At 43.3% G+C, this 21,606-nt stretch overlaps 1 protein-coding gene across 7 annotated transcripts in view; it reads right to left on the bottom strand.

Moving 5' to 3' along the window:
- Positions 1-21,606, bottom strand: part of SUSD6 (sushi domain containing 6) — a 93,511-nt gene that overhangs the window by 35,331 nt on the left and 36,574 nt on the right. For 6 of the 7 annotated variants that reach the window (XM_061380329.1, XM_061380330.1, XM_061380327.1 and 3 more), the window contains 2 exons: positions 8,360-8,547; positions 3,131-3,160 (listed from right to left, as the gene is read on the bottom strand). In XM_061380329.1, coding sequence (XP_061236313.1) covers positions 3,131-3,160; positions 8,360-8,480 — 151 coding nt within the window. In that variant the 5' untranslated portion in view covers positions 8,481-8,547. The remainder of the gene's footprint in view (positions 1-3,130; positions 3,161-8,359; positions 8,548-21,606) is intronic. The other variant, XM_061380333.1, reaches the window with a different exon arrangement.

The following is a 21,606-nucleotide window of genomic DNA, read 5'->3' as shown; positions in this document are numbered from 1 at the left end:
ATCAGCAGGTCTAAACCTTCAAGTACCGGAGACCGGTTACTCAGCAGGTACATCCCCAGGACTCTGAGTTTCAAAGTTAGCTGATCTGAAGATAGGGGTGGAATGGGCCAGAGGAAACAACATTAAATAAAAACACACTTCTCTTCCAGCAAGGATAAACCAACAGCTGTGAGCTTTGCGTGACACAAAGGAAGCATGCTCCTAAAGGTCTCCACAGCATCAGGTAAGTCTCCTGGATATCAATTTCCAGGATGCTGGAGGTCTAGAAGAGAAGCATCACCAGAAGTCCCTAACCTCCTCTGATATAACTTCATTCCACGCATAGGGTGACACACAGGACCCACCAGGAAAACATCACATGAGCAGGGACCAATAAATACCTTGGTGCTGACAAGGATCCAGGGTCTAGCAGCTTTAACAGGTTTATCTTGTTTACAAGGAAGGGTTCCTCTACAGTGGGTAGAGCAGCCAAATAAATGCAGGATGATGGGGGAGCGCAAAGTAGCTTTTAACTCTTTAGTTTGAACACAAACTAAGAAAAGCAGAACTTTCTGAGAAAGTCACAGATATTTCTCTAAACACAGCAGCAACCTCCACTTGAAATTCCTCCCTATGTCTTGTTACACATATGGTTGCTATACAGTCTTTTGCAGTTTCTCTCCCCACCAGATCCCCAGCCATGATGTGAAAGCACTTGTATGCAGACACAGCCAGTGCTCCAGTAACTGTCATCTTCACTCTCCTCTGCTTCTGCCTTGAGGAGATTCATGCCTTGAAGCTTCAGTCCCTGGAGGGCACACACGCTTCATAACCCTCACATTCTTAAACTCTGTCAGTGTCTCTTTAGCGAGTCCTGCTGCATATGGAAAAGCCTTGAAAGCATGATATTGTGAAGGCATATCCTGCATCCTGATGTATTAAAAAAATAAACCAAAACAAAAAATAACCAAAAATAAAAAACCAAACACACCCATATACACTTCCACTAGAGTTTTTCCTCCCAAGGCCATACTCTTTTCAACCATTCTGAATTGCTTGCACAGCAAAAATACTACCTTCTTTCAGGGCTTACACTACACTTAACCACCAAACAATTAATTGTTTTTTTAAACCACCAAGATCTTTTTCACAACTCCACCTGAGGAAGCCTTCACCTCACTGCTCTGTTCCCCTCTTCTCCTAGGATCTTACTCTCCCCTGATCCTTACTCACCTTCAATCTATTCTACTACCTTCCTAAAAATTTCCACTCACTTCTAGTCCTTTTCCATGCCTTAAGAGTCTCCAGGTACCTCCATTTCCTTCAAAGTGTTCTAGTTCTACCTAAGCCAGAAGAACTTCACCTGTTGTCTCAGCAGCTGATCTCTCTGATGAAAAAGAAGCAAAAGAGAATGCAACAACAGAATCGGTAGGATCACAAAACAGTTTTATTCTCTGATGGACAATTTTACTGACACCTAAGGGTACGTCTGACACAAAACGCATTACACACCATGTTGAGCTTTTTCTCAGGACACAGAAAATGTTCCTTCAAGCCAGAAAAGCAGCAGCAGCCTCTGGCTTACAAGGTATGGCTCTGCATGCATCAGGCCTATCATGCTTGTTCCCTACCTGTAAGCTGAAGATTCAAGATGTTCATCCACCAGAAATGCTTATCTCTACAGTATTTTTCAAATCAGACATGATTCTCCCTTTGAAAAGTAAAAGATGTATCTGTAAAGCATTAGTCATGTTTCTTTCTGACCTCAAACAAGAAAAATTTTACCCATAGAATTAAGATGATTGGCTAGATCTAAAATGCTGAGCCTGTAAGAAATAAAGATGCTCTTTTGGTACCCTACAGTTCAGTTCTTTGGCTTCTGCTTCCCTTGAAATGCTTCCTTTATCACCAAGTAGATAAATGCACTTATCCTTGCATTCACAACATTGGCCCTACAGAGAAGGAACACAGGAGGCACCTCCAGCAAGCATCAGCCAGGCTAGAGTACACAGCAGTGTGAGAGCATCCCCATCACCTCTTGAGGTCTGGCAGTCTTCTCAGCACAGGAACTCCAGAAGTTCTCCTCCCCATTCTATAATAAAAGGATCACTGTACTAGACTGAGCCAAAAAGCTCATTTTATTCTTCAACAAGCCCAATCCACCTAGCACATCCTGTAACTCACCTAAGCAGCCCCATACCTAAGGAGTTACTTCAAATCCCTTCCACTGCATCTGGAATCAAGCAATTCACCAGTCCTCCAACTCCAGTACAACGCTCTGTAAAAGCAGAGCCCTAGGGGAATTTCTGCTTGCAGAGGAAGATGAACACTCCCCAGAGGTTTCAGTTCATTAGAAAGAAAATGGATTTTAGATGCAGATCAGTGCACACAGATAAGCAGGTACAACCTCTTGAGACAATGCCATGCTCCTGTCACTGAGTTTCAATTATTCTCACAAAGGTACAAGCACTTTTGAGCTTGCTACTCAAGTGCCTTCAGCTCCCTACAATCAATCACTCTTGACTATCCACAGCTTGTTACAAGCTGTGTCTGTCTCATTCTAGCTCAAGCTGCAGCTTATTTTCCTGCTAGAACAGATACAGAAGCCAAATATGCTTCCCAGTCCTCCCACATTTACACATATTGATAACATGCCCACTGGAAAGACTTTAGACTCTTTCCAAGCACAGGAAATGGAAAGCAGGAAGCAGGAATGTCCAGTGGAATATATCCAGAGTCATGCTCTGTGATAAGATGTTCATCTTTCTTGATTAAAGGGAACAACGTGGGTTTTGCTTTAGCTTGCCCTCTCTGTCCTCTCAATCCTCTCTGGCAGCCTCTCAAAACTTTCACAAGCAGCATCTCTCTGTGTGCTTTAATGAAATATTTATTTTATTTGTGTTTTCTTGAGTAACTTGAAGTTACTTCACCCGTCAAGCAGAGTGAAACATACAAACTTGACTTTCCTCTCTCAAACTGAGGGCAGTCATCTCTCCCAAATACAATGGACAAGAATGAAAACAGAGATAGATCTTAGCATATTCAACACAACAGAAGTGTGATGGGTATCCTAGCTCATAGCCAGTTACATTAACCAGTAAAACATCACACTCATTTCTCATATTACAGCAGTGAATATAAGTCTACTCACATGCAGGTCCTTTGGATTCGCTGAGCCAACCTAGGACAGACAAAGGGAAAATTCAGGATTACTATTATGCTGCTGTGGTTTAATCCAGCAGGTAGGTAAACACCACACAGCTTTAATTCATACTTCAACCATTAGAACTGGTTAAAAATAAACGAGTTGTGTGGCTTCTTGAAATACCTATTAATCCCTTCAAACCAGTTGCTTAAATATCACTGCCTGGATCAGTGTAGTAACAGTAAGAATATTACAATCTGAATAGTGCAGTTCTGGGTCTGTCTGCAACCACTTCCCAGCCACCTTTGCAGCCTGGCTATTATTCCACAGTTCTTCACCATGCTCTTCTGTACCACTCTGCCCTTACTGAAGTCTCCAAAGGGACTGAGAGGAGGAATTGCACCTGGAACTGCTTCCCCTTCTCTCCATAGAATCATAGAATAGTTAGGGTTGGAAAGGACCTTGAGATCATCAAGTTCCAACCCCCCTGCCATGGGCAGGGACACCTCACACTAAACCATGTCACCCAAGGCTCTGTCCAACCTGGCCCTGAACACCGCCAGGGATGGGAGCATTCACAGCTTCCCTGGGCAACCTATTCCAGTGCCTCACCACCTTCACAGTAAAGAACTTCCTCCATATATCCAATCTGAACTTCCCCTGTTTAAGTTTGAACCCGTTACCCCTTGTCCTATCATTACAGTCCCTAATGAAGAGTCCATCCCCAGCATCCCTATAGCCCCCTTCAGATACTGGAAGGCTGCTATGAGGTCTCCACGCAGCCTTCTCTTCTCCAGGCTGAACAGCCCCAACTTTCTCAGCCTGTTTTCATACAGGAGGTGCTCCAGTCCCCTGATCATCCTTGTGGCCCTCCTCTGGACTTGTTCCAACAGCTCCATGTCCTTTTTATGTTGAGGACACCAGAACTGCACACAATACTCCAAATGAGGTCTCATGAGAGCAGAGCAGAGGGGCAGGATCAACTCCTTTGACCTGCTGGTCACACTCCTTTTGATGCAGCCCAGGATACGGTTGGCTTTCTGGGCTGTGAGGGCACACTGATGCCGCCCCATTCTCATTTTCTCATTGACCAACACCCCCAAGTCCTTCTCCGCAGGGCTGCCCTAAATCTCTGCCCATGTAGTTCTTCCATGCAGAACTACACCCTCTTTTGAGCTGAGCCTATAATTTCTCCAAACCAACAATCAAATGAAGCTTAGAAGTTAGAATCAACATCTGATCCTCTGTTCATGCATGACACCTCTCCACATTTCTGTCTGGCCATCCAATGTTACAGTGTCCTTGTTTGCATGACCATTGAATTCATCCATAGCTGCACAAACGCCTTCCTTACAGCTGCATAATCAGAGACAAAGGAAACCTCTGCTTTGCACAGATCCTCAAAGAGCAGGAACAAGTCTGAACATGTTCAGTGGCTGAAGTGTGCTCTAACAAGCTGCTCCATGCAATGCAAACAAATACCAGTGGTATTGAAGAGCTGTGCAGAATAACCTTGGCACTGAAAAGACCTTAGAACAGCAAGTGGCAGATCGGCTGCATTTGCGTCAGAGACAACACACAGGAATGAAGTTGTTTCAGTTTATTCAAGCCCAATTTATCAATTTAATGGCAATCCCAAAAACTAAAGAGCTAGTTTTATAGCATTTCACATGTGATCAGCCAACAAATCAAGCTGCAGCTAAAACCTAAGTGGACTTAGATTCACTCAGCCTGCCTTAATAATAATTTTTAAGGGTTAATATTTAAACTTTCCGTTATGGGTATCAATATTTGCTTAATTTGGTATGTTTAATACTTCTATCAACAACCTTACTTGCATTTCCAAGGACCAGGTGACACTACTATCAATAATGAAAGGCCCAACCTGTTTTTTTATATGTTTCTGACAGCTGGTTATGAATCCAACACAAATTACATCATTTGGAACACAAATGATAGGAAGCTTTCAGAGTACTTTAGAGACTACATGTTAAAATTTAATGAACAACTTATTCTGATCCATTGTTATCCTTCCAAAAATAGCCTGGCCAGATAGGAGGACTATTGTGAATGAGATATAAACACAAGGCCTCTGAGAGCCTGAGAATAACCTTAAGGGCCAGAGAACGGAGGAAGACAGCAAGAAAGAAATAACAGAGAAACATTATCTGTAGAAAAGTAATATGAGTGTTATTGCTCCTCTCCAACATGTAAAAAATTCCCCACCTCTATCCACTATGCATCTCGGCTCTTTCATGAGGGTACATCCCAAATAAACCGTCAAAAGAAAACGGAAGACACAATGAAGATCTAAGCATCAGTATTTTAGGTCCCTACTTTCCAAGCCTCTTTGCCTCCATATTCCTTCATTTCTTCCTCCAACTAATCCTGGAGAACTTCCCAGACAGGGGAAGAAAAGGCAAAACAGCAATAAAGGCTCAAAATACGTTTCTGAACAGCACTGAAGTTTTCATATCTCCTCCTCTTCTGACACAGCTTTATTGCTTGCCCATCACCAAATGCCGCACTTGTTTTGTGTTAAAATATGTGCGGTGGTTATTTTTGGATTCATGGATATCTTCCTGTGAATAAGGAGCAGTTTCTCCAAATTTTACAGTGTTTAGTGACTAAGCAACTTATCATACTCATCCCATGGTGCTCCAGGATATTTGGATAGGTAGCTTAAGACAACACACTGAAGATTTTTCTTTAAAATCCATGCATAAATAAAAATCAATGTATTACCAGAGGACAGACCAGATGCTTGCTGACTGGAAATGAGTCTGCCCTCTGCATTAAACATGTGGCAAAGAGAACACATCCCTGCACACAAAATGAATATATCTAAGCCTCCTGGAACTCAAGCAATACAATTTCTAAACAGCAAAATTATTGCAATACAATATACATCATACGGCTTTAAACATATGAATCACAAGCTCTGCTTTCTCACTGAGAGCTGAGCCAGCCATTACCTCCATGCTTGTCTGTCTTTTGATGAGAACATTCTTCAGCTTTTGTAGCAATTGTGAGCGTGTCACGTTGGCCCCTTATTCAAGATAAGCATTACCACCAAGAGATTTAATAGAATCTGTTGGTTCATGTTAACTGCTTTGCTCTGCCTGCTCTAAAAGATTTTGCTGTGTAAAGTAATGAAGCGAAGATGGTGGGAGACAAAGACGAGGGAAAGATGATTTTCCAAGTGCCTCGCTAGTGTTCTTTGTTTCTCCATCTGGCTCTCTGCTCCACGGCTGACTTGCTCATTAGCGTTACTCATGGCTGGTGTGCTGCTGCAGGTGCAGCTCCCCGGGCCCATGACACATCACTGAGCACCCCCATCCCTCCCAGCAACTAGCAGCTGGGTTGATACCTCCCACTCTCACAAAACCTGTGAATGGAAGCTCTCCCCAGCAAGACAATCCCTAGGATGTTTTTCCCCTTCATGACTTGCCCTCTGCTATGATCTTGGGCTCCCCTTCACATGCACTCACTTTTTCACTTCTCCTTCAGGAAATGGTTCATGCCCAGCCACTATAATCCTATTTAGCTGATGACCTGCCTTGATCAGTTTTCCACAGCTGGTTTCAGGTCCTAAAGCAAAAGTAACACAGAAAGGGAAACAACGCAGAAAAGAGTTTTGGGTCTTCTGACTAGTGCTTTTGTTAATGCGACCTGATGCCTCAAAAATGATACTAAGAAGGCTTGCCAGTCTTGTGGCTGCCTTTCCCCATGCAGCAGCCCCATGCAGCACAAGGCATTTGCATACTGATTACAGACTCAATTGAATGTGCTGCAAAATGCAGTAGGCGTTTCAGATAGGGATGGTGCACTCCAGGCCCAGGCTGGAAGGCATATCTGACAGACTTGTATCTGAAATGAGGCAGTGACGTTATCACCAATAACAGCAAGAATGGAAAAAAACAAGGACAGACCAGATCCAAAAAGACCTTGTCCCACTCTCACTACATGTTCTTGACAGTTTGTCACTCTCTTGTGTGTACTCCTGACCTCTCATTACCTACGAAGCCAAAATCAGGCCAGAAAGACATACAAGTCTGCGATACCAATTTCAGCAGCCTCTCCCTTCCAACTCGAAGAGCCAGAAATACTCAAAGGAGATCAGCTCCTCCTCCTGCTTTCAGCAACAGCAGACTTTTCCATGTAGGATAACCTTGGCTTTGAGTGCATGTGGCAACTAGCATTTATTCTCCTCTACCACACAGAGGCCAATTCAAGCTTCATTGGTGCTGAGGAGTATTGGTCATGAGACATTTTCAGGTGCCATGATATGTCAAATAAGTAAGACTTTTTAGAGTATGTCAAGAACTCAACTTTCTTTTCAAAGGCAAGCTAATGCTCTGCATTGCAACAGATGTTGAAGTCAAACATACATGCCTTTTTGGAACTAACCTCCTTCAAAGTTCTGTGCAAGAGCACACAGTTATTTCTTCCACCCCCGGCCACTTATGATTAGGCATCTCTTTACAGACAAAAGCTACATCAAGGCTGGTCTGAGAGAAAACACATTTCAGGGTATACTGGGTAAATAAGCATGTACTTTACATCATGAGACACCTTGTGAGCATCCAGTATACTTTTTTCTTCCTCTCATTTCTAAAAGGCAGATCCCTTCATCTCTTCTGACATTTACATACCATCCCATCACGCTGCTATTTACATTATTCACAACACTTGCCCATTAGATAAATATCAAACAGTTAGAAAGGGGAGAGGGGAAAACTGAAGCTGCAAAAGAGGATCTAACAGACGGGTGCAGTTAGCAGGTGCTGAGGTGTCAGAAGGTAGCACACAAGGGAACACTGAACAGATTAATCAGCTCTGGAAAGAGCTGAAAACAGTCAGTGCTTTCAAAATTATTTCACATGAACAGTTGCTACAGGGCATATAGGTAAGACTGTCTACATGAAAATCTCACTCAGCTAAAATGTGGTCCTTGCTCTTGAGATGGTCCAAGTGCTCCCACTGCAGTGAAATGATAAAAGGGGAGCGGAAAAAAATTACAGAGTAAAGGAAAACCACTTATTTACTAATATATAAAACTTTCAGTTCAAACACTGCCATCTGCTTAACAAGCAGCAATGGAATTTTTCCTACAAGTACCAAAAGATGGGTATAAATGCACTAACCATCACCAGCTTCCCCATAAAAATATAAGGCCACCTCCATACTTATATATCTCCTCCTCTCTGCAGTGTACGCAAAGGTTTCACTTACCTGTGGCCTGTGATTCCAAGACAAAGGTACCAAAGATAACTAGCAGAAGACATAACCCATGTCTAGTCAAGGCAAGAGATGATCCTGTGTTGCTCTTTGGTGCTACCATTCCATGGCACATCTTTTACCCACCAAAGTCTCTTTTTTGAAAATTCCTGAAAGATCTGGTTGATCGGGAGCACCTCAGTCTACAAAAACAAAGACAAGAAACAGTAAGTGCTGAGGCAAACACCTACGACATCTGGGGAGGGGAAGGAAAGGGGAAATTCAGAAACATTCAGAAACAAACAAGAACAATCTGTTGCATATTCTGTCATTTAGGAATCTACCAAGTATTCACAGTTCCCAAGCTAATAGGAGCAGAAAAGGCAATCTTCCACATAGGAAATACTAAAGTGTGTTGAATTATAGAGAGATCATTACTTTTCACTCACCCTCTAACATTTCAGGTGTGAAGGCTGCCTAGCTTACAATTAATTTTTGCTTTTTCTTTCAAGACAACCCCAGAGGATATAGCATCCGGAGAATTTACTTCAAAATAACTTCAAGAGTGCCAGCCTTCCTACACCCCCACCACCTTTCAGAAGATCTCCAAGATGCAGCAGGCTGTACTACAGCTAGGATAAATAAACTAAATGCTTCTTCAGCCACCTGGAGAGGCACAACAATCCTGACAGCCAGGGAGCAGGCAGGCAAACACATGCTCATGAGGAGGAATGTAAACCAGCTCCCAAACCTCAGGTATATAATGTTCTGACAGTACAAAGCATAGCAATTAAAACTGCAGGATGTGACACTGCTCATACCTGAGGACTGAGGGATTCGGTCACAGCCTATCAGGCACTGTCACAACAAAACTAGACTCGTACACACACACAAAGCACAGCTGGGAAATCAAGAAAGCACAAAGTTGAACTCCAACCCTTAATGAAGGGAAAAGACTCAGCAGAACACATATCCCAAAAGCTAGAATGGTTTTAGTCTGCAAGACCTCCAATGGTAATTTTGGACCTGGATCAGTAACAGCCATGTGTAACTCCAATGCTCACAAATGAAAGTTGGCATTAAAAATCTGTGTGTACTGGTTTTACAAAGAAGGAAGGAGAAAAGTTAGATAAAAAAATTGGGTGAGTGATTGGAGTAAAAAAAAAAAAAACAACCAACCACCCCCACCCAAAAAAAAACCCAAACCCAAACAACAACAAAAAAAATTTGAAACAGACCCACTCCCCAAAACCACATGGAGACACGTTTCAACACTTATATTATGCTATTCCTTACACAAAGATCTAAAGCTCTCAAGGGACAAAACCAAAACAAAATAAACCAACAACACAGAAAATAATGGAGTTTTTACACTTGACCACGGGAACACTTTTAATTGAGGGAAATCCCATTCAGATACAGCTTCTTCACTTAAAGGTATATTCATATGGTAAATTTAGGGTTTGGGGTGGTTTTCTTTTCAGCCAACTTTCCCACAGAAATTCAGAACTTCTGGATATCTCCAAACATATTTGAGCAGTGCAGAGGTGGATATTATACCCTTTTCTAACTGTGAAAACAGATTGGAGACCTATGCTAATACTCCTACTACTAGGTAAAGCTGTATGACTTTCAGATCCTTAAGTACTTCTGAGATGAACTCAACATACCAGCAATGACCAGAGAAACACACAACTCAAAACAGCTACAACTTACATTTCCAATTACTCAGGGGAAAGAAAGAAGGTGCATTATGGAAGGGAATATGCAATTTGTCATTAAACCTGGAAGTCATGCTAGTGACAAGACAGTTTCCTTAGATCTGTGTCACTACTGTGCTCATATTCACTTCACAAAAGGGCTATCTTTACAATTTGGATCTTTCAAGTCAATTAGTCTCTACCAAAGAAGAATTCTTTGTCTGCATACACCCCTGCCTTGAAGTATCATTTCAAGATGACATTTAAACTGCCATGTGGCAAGTCTGGAGCTGATGCTACAATAAACTCTGTGTCTGCTCCTTTTGTTTCTTGCTTCATTTGGAGGCGGAAGGGGAGAAGTGAAGCTATCCCACTATGCCTGTAGCATAGATTTATTATACCTTCCACAGACAAGGAGCCAAGGCTTTACTCACCAAACTCCTACCATGCAGAAAGGGGTGAGAATGCTGCCACTCACCTGCTGGAATTCCTTCAGCAATAATTAGACCATGGAAAAAAAAAGTCCTTTGTAAAGAAAGCCAAGTCTGTACATCTGCCCTCTCCTCTCAAAGTCAGATCTCCCACATGGATTTAAAGTTCATATTCAATGGAAAGAGGCCAGCATCTAACTTATACTCCAGGCCAACAGCTGGCTGCTTTCTTCTAGGAGCCTGCTGCTCGACACTGAATTACAGCTCTGTCAAAGCAATACACCATCTTCAACAAATGGCCCTTCTGATTAGATCAAGACAGGTCTGTCTTCCCCATTTCAATTTAATTAAGCCTCATTAGTATAACAAACTTCCAAGGTATCTTTTAAAGGTGGCCTTCCCTGCCCTTGCTGGGTGACACAGCAGCAGGCAGGAAGGTATGGAAGAGGGCATGCAATCATCACAGAATTTGCTGAGCTGCCTGAGGTGTGATACCTTGCCCCAGAGGTGTTTTCCTCTCCCAAAGATTGCACCTGGAAACCAACAGTCCAATTCTGGTCTCCAGACAACAAGTTAGAGATATCTAAACCAATAATATCTTCGGAGGGGAGGGGATATCAATTATTGCTTGTCCTCAGTTCACTAATAGATTGCTCCAAAGCACAGCACTGTTTCTTACCAGTCTTCTGAAGTCAGGCAGTTTCTCATCTCTTTCCAGCTACCAAGTCACTCAAGTCCCATGTTATCAGGTGTTTTTCAGAGGCTGCCCCATAAGGAATGCTGTAAATTGCTGTTATGCCTACACGAACATCCCACTAAATTGACCCAGTTTGGTGTGGGATGTGAAGGAGACACAAAGGCAGCAAAACCATTCAGGGAAAGATAGCATCGATAACCCCTCAGAATTGTTAGGATACAATGGGCACAGGTATCACCTGCGAGGTGAGGATCCTCCCCCTCAGGCTTCAGCCAAATTACAAAACTTGTTCCCAGCCTTGACTTTTCCTTAGCAAAATTAGAAGATAAAAGAGATTCTGGCTAGATAAGAAGGTATTCTTTCTTCCCAGAGGGGAGTTGGTGGTTAGGAAGCTATTTAGACAGACATTCAGTTCTCTGAAAGCCGACTCTTGTTTTAGCACATTCCTTATACCTACAGCTCAGAGGGAAGCAGCTTTCATAACAACTCTTCAGGCCTCCACCTCCAAAAGTTAACTGGAGTGCATTGCAGAACACACACATTTGTCAGAGACATACTCTCGGGGAGATACCTTAACAATTCACAGGTTCATGTGAATCAAAGTGACTCCTCCTGTTTACACACAGCATTAAGGAATAAGCTGTTTCTTTAATGGGTCCTAGAAACAACGAGGCAGAAGCCAGCAGTAGCACGAGCATATGGAGTGAGGACACTTCAAATCCGTTTTCACATGCCACAGCCTAGGCTGAAGGGTTATGGGAGGATTAAGTTTAAACAGAGATGTTTTCAAAGATAATATTTATTATAGCCAGTAGTTCCCACAAATATAGCAAGTGGGGGAGAGGATATTCTTTTCTGTTAACAGTACATCTGTCAACAGGGGTTGGGGTTTTATTTTTTGCTTTCTTTTTAATGTGCCCTTTGAAAAATACCTACAAATACTGATAAGAAAATAAACTGTCCTCTACGGCCACAAAGTCAACAGCCACACACCCTCTTAGGGAATGCTATGAACAAAGCAAAAAGGACTTGTTGTTCCCAGGTTACAGCCATCCCCAACTCTCTTTCTCAAAGACTTCTCATCAAGGAGCATTCCCAGCAATACTTCACCATGAGCTCTCCTCACTGCACATGGCCAGCCCTGCTTGCACCAGTACTAGTTCACTCCTACATGAGCTTCCCAAAGCAGACATCAGCTTCCACTGAAACCATGCAGGCCAGACTTCCTACTCACTCTTAAACCACAATCAGCTGTTTCCAAAGACAGTGCATTCACACATGGCAGGACTATTTCCTAAGCTCTTTGGGGATCTCTGCCCATTTATTTTCTAGACCTTCAGAAGCTGCCAACTTACATCACTTGATCCAAGTTCCCTTTGAAAGCATGCATACATTTGCCAAGGATTATGATTCATTTTCTGATTTTCCCCTGCTTTGTGACAGCAGGACTCCTAGGCCCCCATGGAAAAGTCATCTTTGGAAGGTCATATGCTGAAGACATGAAAGAAAACCAGATTCAAGTAGTTCTGGTGCACCAAGGACGTGAGATGTCAGGGGCAGATAGTCTGAAGCTCTCCGGTTGCTCAAGATGCTTGGCACAGTTGTGTCCTGTGTCACCCTTGCAGGAAACCAGGTCTTCAACCTAGATACTTCAGTTTGTTTAGGGAAGTGTTCAATATGTTTGGAATGCTTCTGGCTTGCTTCTAAACACCACACTTGACACTTGCCAAAATGATATTCTGGCAATCCTCATGTATATCGGAAGTCTTTGTTTTATCCATACAGCTCTCCCTTCACAGAATAATACTCAGAAATTGTTTGCTCTCTCATGAATGCACATAGCCAAGATCTTGCCAGCAGGATGAGTGATGGGTGCGCACAGCATTCCTTCTGAAGGTGAAGCACAAGCATTGTTCTTGCCTCATGGTCACGCTGCAGGTGGGATCTAATATGAGCACTGTGGTTCAGAGGATTTAAACTTCACCCTTCATTGCTGGTTTTGTTTATTCTTGTCTACTTTCAGCGAGCAGTCAAGCTTTAAGACAAGTCATCCTCTTGGCCACTTCATAAGAAAAAGACCAAGTCTAGGTGCCAGCAAAGGAAAGAAGCCCTTAATTCTACTTACTTTGACTAGCTACACCAGTTGCACTGAAAGCTTTTAGAAACAGAATTATATTTTTAACATTTTGGAATAACTTCACAGTTCAGTTAAACTGCTCAGTTAAACTGGCCACAAAGTTAAAACAAACAAACAAACAAACAAACAAAAGCCATGTAACACTCTGCCCTCTCCCCCAGTAACCAGATGATTTAGAACATCTGTGTTTGGTAGCTTAATTTCACACTTTCATCTCTGAATTCTAAAGAGGTAGATTTCTGCACAGGCACAGCATCAAGCAGAGGGCTGAACTGCACATAGCCCCTGTTACAGGGAGGAATCACTAGGGCAGACCAAGCTGCTAATTCCAGAAACTGGAATCAGCATGTATCTTCCTGCAAACCAAGACCTAATTGCAACCAGTGGAACCTGAGTTTTTGGGTTTCCTTTCTCATTCCTCAGTTGTGCCATAGGGTTTGGCCTGTGACTTGAAAATTCAGCTGTTACTTTCACATAAATATCTCGGTTTAGCTTTCACCTCCTCTCTTCCATGAAGGTTTCTAACACCAATGCAACTGTTGGTGATGCAGAAATCCCATTTGCAAGAGGGAACATTAGAGTTTGCTCAGGTAGAAGCTTGTGGGGCAGGCTAAATTCTGAAACACATTTTAACCTCTGATAAACAGTACGTGCTTAACTCTCTTCAGCCCTACTAAGACACACCTAAGCTTTAAGAAAGGAAACTGGATTTTTCACTACTGGATAATCAGTCCCTTACAACTGGGAAAGCCATACCAACATTCATAACCCAAGTGAATAAACCTGCAAGATTCACCGATTTGCATAGCTTATTCCCCAGCCTCTTCCTCTCTGTCCTTCCTATTAGTCTGAAATTCTGTTCGCATCTAGATTATGCTTTCTCATCTCTCCCTTGCTTGCCTCCTTATGCTACTTGATGTTCCTCAAGAAGTCATCCTGAGGTTAGCTGAGCATATTCTGCTGTGGGCTAAAAGCAGGGACCGCTTCCTTTCTCTGTCTACTTCCCTTCCATGCTAGCAGTTGGGTGCAAGCCTTTGTGTATGAGCTGCTTCCCTTCTGCAGCCCGAACAGAAATGCACAGCAGGCTCAAAAGGTATTCACACGACTCCAATGCATGGCAGGTTTAATACTTACAGCAGTGAGATAATGTCACCAGTGAATGAAGAGAAACCAATTATTACAAAAATAAGTGCTGGATCTGCTTTAAGGGATTTTTCCTGGGTTTTTTATTGGTTTGTTTTGGTTTTTTGAAGCATACCAGCATATATGCAATTTATGGGAGAAAGCAGAGACTGGGGGACAGTGGAGAATACATCTCACAGTCTTTCTCAGTTTGGTTGTTGGTTTATTTTGGGGTGGGTTTTTGTTGATTTTGGTGATCTTTTTCCTTTTCGGAAAGTATTGTTTCAGCATTTTCCCCCTGCCACACTGCATCAGAAAGGCTAGGTTTCATACTTTCAGCTTTAATCAGTGCAACAGCACATTTACAGAGGACCATATGCACAAAATGTTCCAGAACTCTTTCCAAAAATAATAAGTCCTAAAAAAAGAAAACTCACAGTAAACTGAAATGGCTTCAGGGAAAGAGAATAAAGAAAAGCTGTGCAAAGGCAAAACCTCTTGAAACCACATATAAGCTGGAAATGTTACTTTCAGTAAGAACAGGGTTCTTGAAGCAGTACTGGCTTGGTAAGGTCACTTGTATACCCAGGATGTTTTTCTCATTTATGCAGCTGTGTTAAGCTGTTTCACAGAATCCACCACAAGGCCCATGTACAGTAACAGCTTATTTTATAATCCCCCACTACCAGAATGTGCTTCTCCCCATCCTTACCACTGGTGCTTTCATTTCAACTGATGTGGCTAAGAGCAGCAGTCTGCTATACACACAGCTGCAGTGTCACCAGGCAGCACAAGTATTGAGGACACCCCTATGGGAAACCTTTCTCATGTCAAATCCCTCCCTCTATAAACTTCAGTGAACCAGTATAACATCTAAATAGGGAACTATACTAGAAGATAGAGGCACTCTTACATTTATTCCTAAAGCACAGTTGTGAGACACAACTAAAGTTTAGAATGGCCAAGTTTCCCAGATACGAAAACATCCACTCACCTGCTTCCAAGGGATGATGACAATTGCTGTGCAGTACTTGCTATGTGAAACACAGTTTATAGAGAAAGTTCTCCACAACAGACATGTTGCAATATCGGAACCTTCCAGGGTAACAAATCCTTGATGTTTGGATGACTGTCAGCACAAAGGTCTTTCCAAAGATAAACACACACAGACACACAAAACCTCTGAGAAACAGGACTGCCCCTTAAGTCCTCTGAAAACTTCCATCTTTCAACAGCCTAGCATCACTGACCAAACTAAGAAAGTAAAAAGCACAGTTTCTGTCTTTAGGACTGGTTCTGACTTTAAGACTGCTTTTGGGACTTTTAACACAGCTGAGAATGACTTAAGGATGGGGGGCGGAGTGAAGCAGACCTTCAAAAGGCCTCAGAACCATGGGTCAGTCTTGTATCTGCTAGCTCACTATTTCCCTTTATTCTTCTTTTTTAGTAGCAGCAAAGTCGTTAGAAGTTTCCTGTTGCTTTTCCTATTTAGGATGCACTATGCTAACACACCAGATGCACATGTGGTGTGCAAACCTCACTGTGGCCGAGACGGATCCCAGTGCCATAGGCACATTTCACTCTGCAGAGCCCAGCCATAGCACTCTTCCAGAGTACCACTGAAAAAGGACACATCAGATTTTGCATCACCATTCAAACCCCTTGCAACTAAAGCTGCAGGATGGCTAGCATAGGGCCAGCACACACAGCCGCTCTCCTGCAAGGCCACAGTCAAGGGCAGCTGCAGAAGGTGGGCCAGGCAGGCTCACCAGCTGGGCACCCTCACCAGCAGCAGGCACACCAGTATTCACCTCAATACTCAACCTGAGGCTTTTGGACTCTATGCAAGGAGTCAACAATTAATCTCAAAAGTCAATACTCAAGGGCTGAGAGAAGGAAATCTGAGTCCTAACAGCTTCCTTCCTTTTAAATCGCTCTCACAAATACCAGCTCTCAGAGAGCTCGCATCACTATGCACAAGACCCTCACAGCCTTTTCTCTCTTGCTGCCATCCCTCAACAGGCTGTACTTAATTTGATTTTCTAACAAGGGATCAGCTGTAATTATATTTCAATTTGAGGAGCACAAGCTAGGAGTATCAAGCTGGAGAGGCACTCCAAGAAGGATTGCTGCTCATAACATGTCATGAGGGGACAAACACACACACCATGAGGATATGAAGTGCTCAAAGCAGAATGCTCAGGACAAGGTGCCTTTCTAATAGAGTGGAAAACTGACTTCCTGAGACCTACAACCATTTAAAGGTTGTGCAGTAAGGATTTCCACTATTAAGCATGGGTGAGACGGAAGCATGCTAGAAAACAGAAAAGTGAGAGTCCACAGAATAAAACCTGTCATATATAAAACCTGTGCTGCATCTCAATAGAAAGTCAATTTGAAGCTTCAACTTCTCCCCCACTTAACGCAGTGACTTTTAGACTTTACAAAGCTGTTAGTGAAAAGAATACTTTAAACAAACCTATATAGACACTGCTGGAACCAGAACAGCTCAGAGGTGGGACCCTGAATGCTCTGACACCCACAGCCTCCTGCACCCATCCCACAGCACCCACCCTGCAAGTGTTGCAGGGGTTATCATCCCTCACCTCCCTGAGGAAGGGGCTCTGCCTAGCCACTACCAAACAGAAACCCAAAGAAAACATTAAGCAAAAGGTCTTGAGGCAGCCAAGATCCACTGCCTGGTACTAACTGTTCATTCCGCAGCTCTCAACACCATGTTTATATAGCAGCAATGATTCCTCAGACTTTACTGCCCCGTAGTCTATTGTGCCCTTTTACATCAGTGCTGCCCCTTCTCAAAGCCAGCTGGGGGGTTGAGCCCCTCCACGACCCAAGCACCTGCAGGCTTGGACTGAAGGGGTTATCCTTCAGCCAAGGGCGACTCCTTGCTCCTGATGACCTCCATGCTGCTGCTCCCACACCCACTGGCCAGCTAACCATCCCCTCCACAATGCTGATGCAACTTTCAGGAGCTTGTTGAGGGAAACTGGGTCCTTGCATCAGCACAGCTCTGAGGCCAGTTGAAGCAGCAGCTAAGGAGAGGCAAGAAACTCCCACCTCAGCTTTGCTGCAGGAGTCTATAGTGTGTGGAAGCAGTCTCTGACTTAAGTACAACATGGTGTGCCAAGTAATTGAACAGATTTCTTGCTCCTAAAACTAGTTCCATTTTCAAACCACATTAAAGCGTGGCAGAAATAATTTACTACGCATACAGATGCTCTAGATTTAAACCCTCCCCCTGAATCAGGGCTCCAAGTATCCTGGTTTCCATGCAGATTAAAAGCCAGAAAGCTGGGTGAGAATGCTCCACAACAGCCAAAGGCAACACAGGCCTGCCTAGTTAGAGGAAGTCAAATGAAACTGAAGCTGAAAGAGGGGAAAAAGTTGTACAAAGCAGGACAGCAAGAGTCAGCAACTTGCTTTGGCAGTAAATCTTACAGTTTTTTTTGCAACAGTGAGGAAGACTATCAAGTGCTGCTGCACACAGGCAAGAATCACACACATGCCAATGCTAGGTCAGAAGGAGATACACCCAGTAATCAGAGGATACGGGCCATTTAACCTTCTGCCTCACACCTTGACTTTTTCACTAGACCACCCAGGATAGCAAAAGCACAGCTACGCTTTGTCCAGTCTGCCTCAAGCCTCCAAGGAAAACTCTCCCAAAGATCAGGTTCCATCCTGATACTTACATGTGCAAAGACAAACCCTGCAGGCAATGCTTCTTTACCACTGGGACTAGAAGCTACTAGAGAAGAAGCATTCTGCCATGACCTGGGCTTCTGCCTCCCTGAAATCAGCACATACTGCCTGCTGTGCCTCAGCCAGGCACACTGCTCCCAGGTGCTGCCTTCCTTCTGGCACTAGTCACAGTCCTTCATTCCCTGAATGTGTCAGCTACCAAGCAAGCATCCATGAAACACAAGCAAGAAGAGAGTATAGAGTCTTCACTGGATTTTCGAATTTTGTTACTTCTCCAGCATGCTATATTCAAATGGCAACAGGCTGGACACAGAAGAATACCACACAAGGATACCTCCCATACTGCCCCAGACCCCTCTTCCCCACACAGAGGTGAGAAGTGGAAGATCTTTCCCCGTTCCCCTGAAAAAAGGCATTTTAGAGCAGGCATATTTAACTCTTTTCTATCTGCAGGGTACGAAGCAACTCTGTCAAGCCACCAGCAGCTAAATGAATAGTACATCCACTCAGGAAATAGGCTGCGCTGCTCTGCTTTGCTTGTGGTGTCAATACATCTCCAGGCATCTCCTGTGTGAGAACACTCAAGTCAAACTATTTGACAAGAAAAAAACCCAAACATTCTAGCACAGAATTCAGTGACCTCTACTCAGCCTCATGGGAAAAGCACAGCAACTCCAGCTTCAACTGCCTTTAAAGGAAGGCCGATATGCACCACCCCACCACCCCCTCCGACATTTCTCAAATAAATATGAAGGTCCTGCCACAGCCAGTAATCCTCAAGCAATTTCCTGTCTCTGGAAACAAGGCTCACTTACAGTGAATTTATTAAATAAAGGTTACTAGAATTAGTATAAAGATCACCCTTTTCATGTTTTTACCTGTAACACAGTGCTCCAAGCAGCAGCACAAAGATCAGCTACAAGGGTTTAAAGGACAGAGAAATTATTATGCAAATCCACCAAATTGCAAGATGAAGATTCATAATTACTTTCAACAGCAGAGGACTTCCATGTTTCTGTAATCTATTTTCAGGTGAGTTTCCCCAAGGAAATAGAGCCAGTCCCTTTCTTTCTGTACTCTTATGATGAAATTTGCTTTCCCTATTTTGTCAATCTGACATGCAATTTAGTCTTTTGAGAGTCAGCAGTTGTCCTCACCAAAGCTGTTGCTTTACCTTTGCAGTCTAAGGCTTTGCAGGAAAACAACAGGCTAAAGCCATTGGCTCCAACTTCAGTGTCACCAATTTTCTTTTCCTCTAAGGCCAATCATTTAAAATAAAAACCATGCTGAGACAAGTGTTAGTTCCTACAAATGCTGCACGTGTGTGGAAGGAAACAGACAGCCTGACATCAGTATCCGAAACTTGATTAACAATTCCGTAACCTCTCTTTGAACAGAAAATAGGAAGCAACAATAAAGTAACAGCACTAGAGCAACAACTTAAAAGAAACAGAGCAACCACTTAAACTAAGGCATGCTTTACAAATAAGAAAACCTGCATCTTGCAGAAAGGTCTAAACAGCAACTGTCTGCCAACTGTCTCGTATGCACAGGTTAACCAACTGAGCTTCTCATTCTTATCCATAAGAAAAGAATACATCATGCGCAGTTTCCAGAAAGGGCCCACACACAGGAACAGAACCTTTTTTTAAGCTAACTTCCCTTCCCTCCTCTGCAATGCAGAGAAACAGCTGGCGGGGGGACAGGGCCGGAGGAGACAGGACACCAGAAAAAAAAAAACGAACACAACACAACAAAAACCACAGATGTCTGCTGTAGCTCCACCTATAAAGTTCAAGGAAAGATTTCATTGTTAATGTCCTTTACAGCAGCAGCACCCAGAGGACTGTGGTCTGTCATTTGCAATTGTCTCAGCTTCCATCACCCACTTAAAAGCCTCCCTCAGTGAAAAGGCTAGCCTCCATCTGCTTATACACACATTCTAGCTCACCTAAAACTGCTTTTCTGGGGGAGCTGAACATGACATTTAACAGATGTAAGCAACAGCTGGCTCTGGACAGCAAACTGTCTCCTTTGTGTCCCTTTGCTCTTCAAGATCTACTGTCCTCATGAAGCAGACTCACTGTTTCAAATGCAAAGGGAAGCAGGGGGTGGACTGACTGAGGGACACAAAGAGAAGCCTGCATTGTAGAAAATAAATAGCTCCATTAAGGTTCCACAGGATGCTATAAGGCACATTTTGAGGAAACCACCCTCTTTACAGCATACTACAGAGCACAACAGCTATCAAAAGCTCTTTCTCCAACAGCCACATCCCCTTTCCTGGCCTCTAGCAGCAGTCCAGCAGCCTCCCACTTCAGCTTCCCTACCAACGCCAAATAACAATCCTCAGAGAGTATAGTGTTGGGAAGAACAGCAAAGGCCGCTTCACACCACCCTGGAAATGGAAAGAAATCCCAGTGTAACACTACTACTGGCCCTTTCGAAAGGAGTCTGCTGGTGAGGACAGAGTCCAACAACTTACTTCTGAGAGACCAAGGTGCAGTTTCATCTTCTCTGCCAAGCATGGCCATGCTTTATTTACATCAAAGGCATTGATAGTCTTCACGAGTTGCCTGCAAGCAAACCAAATCTGAAGCAGCTAATTACATTCAGGCTACATTTGCTATGAAACAAGTGTAATAGGGCAGAGTTTCAGTTCATCAAAGAAACATACCCATTCAGAAATTTTATTTCTGACCAAAGTTGTTGGGTTTTTTCATAAAACGAACAGCAAGTTTCAATCTTTGAACTCTGCATCACATGATATAAGAAGTTCCTCTTAAGAGGTGAAGGCCAGCTGGAGGGAGGCTGCTGTAGAACTGTTGGGTACACCCCCAACACCACCATCATCAAGGGAACACTAAACTATTCCTTGCAGACACTGCTCTTCTCCTTGCAGGTGGAAGCACCTGCAGAGCATGTGTGGCCTGCAGTGTCAGGAGTTATGAGATGCCCAACCCCAAAGTTTTGCTTGCTTTCTTTCTTAGGGAGATAAGCATGACCATCAGACATCCTAAATGCAAAAACTCCTGATCTGATGAGAATGAAGAAACTCAGCAAAAGGAAAGAACCAGCTTCAGGAGGGCTATGTCATTTCAGAGCATGGTAATGCTCAACACCAACTGCACATTCTTGACAGCAGGCCATAGAGCTCACCTACAAAGCAACTATCAACAGATCACAATGTTCACCCAGGCCTACGCACAAAACACAAAATGTTTGAGACTGGCAAATTAAGACCTATGCTAGTAATGTGAAAGATACTGCAACAAAAGACGCATTATGTACAATGAGACCCTCAGACTTTGCAGAAGCTCTAAAGAAAGCTGAGGAGGAAACTGGACTGGAGGAATGCCTTAGTATTACCAATATTGGAAGGATCCAGTCTATGGAATTAGCCAATGTGAAGGGTTGGAATTATTCTTTAGATATTAATATTAACCTAAGGT

Source organism: Neopsephotus bourkii, unplaced genomic scaffold, assembly GCF_033783945.1.
Source record: "Neopsephotus bourkii isolate Nb327-2 ecotype Australia unplaced genomic scaffold, CSIRO-AGI_Nbou_v1 NB_1792, whole genome shotgun sequence".
Taxonomy (NCBI): Eukaryota; Metazoa; Chordata; class Aves; order Psittaciformes; family Psittacidae; genus Neopsephotus; species Neopsephotus bourkii.
The sequence above is the reverse complement of the archived record's forward strand: the minus strand, read 5'-3'. Positions and strand labels throughout refer to the sequence as shown.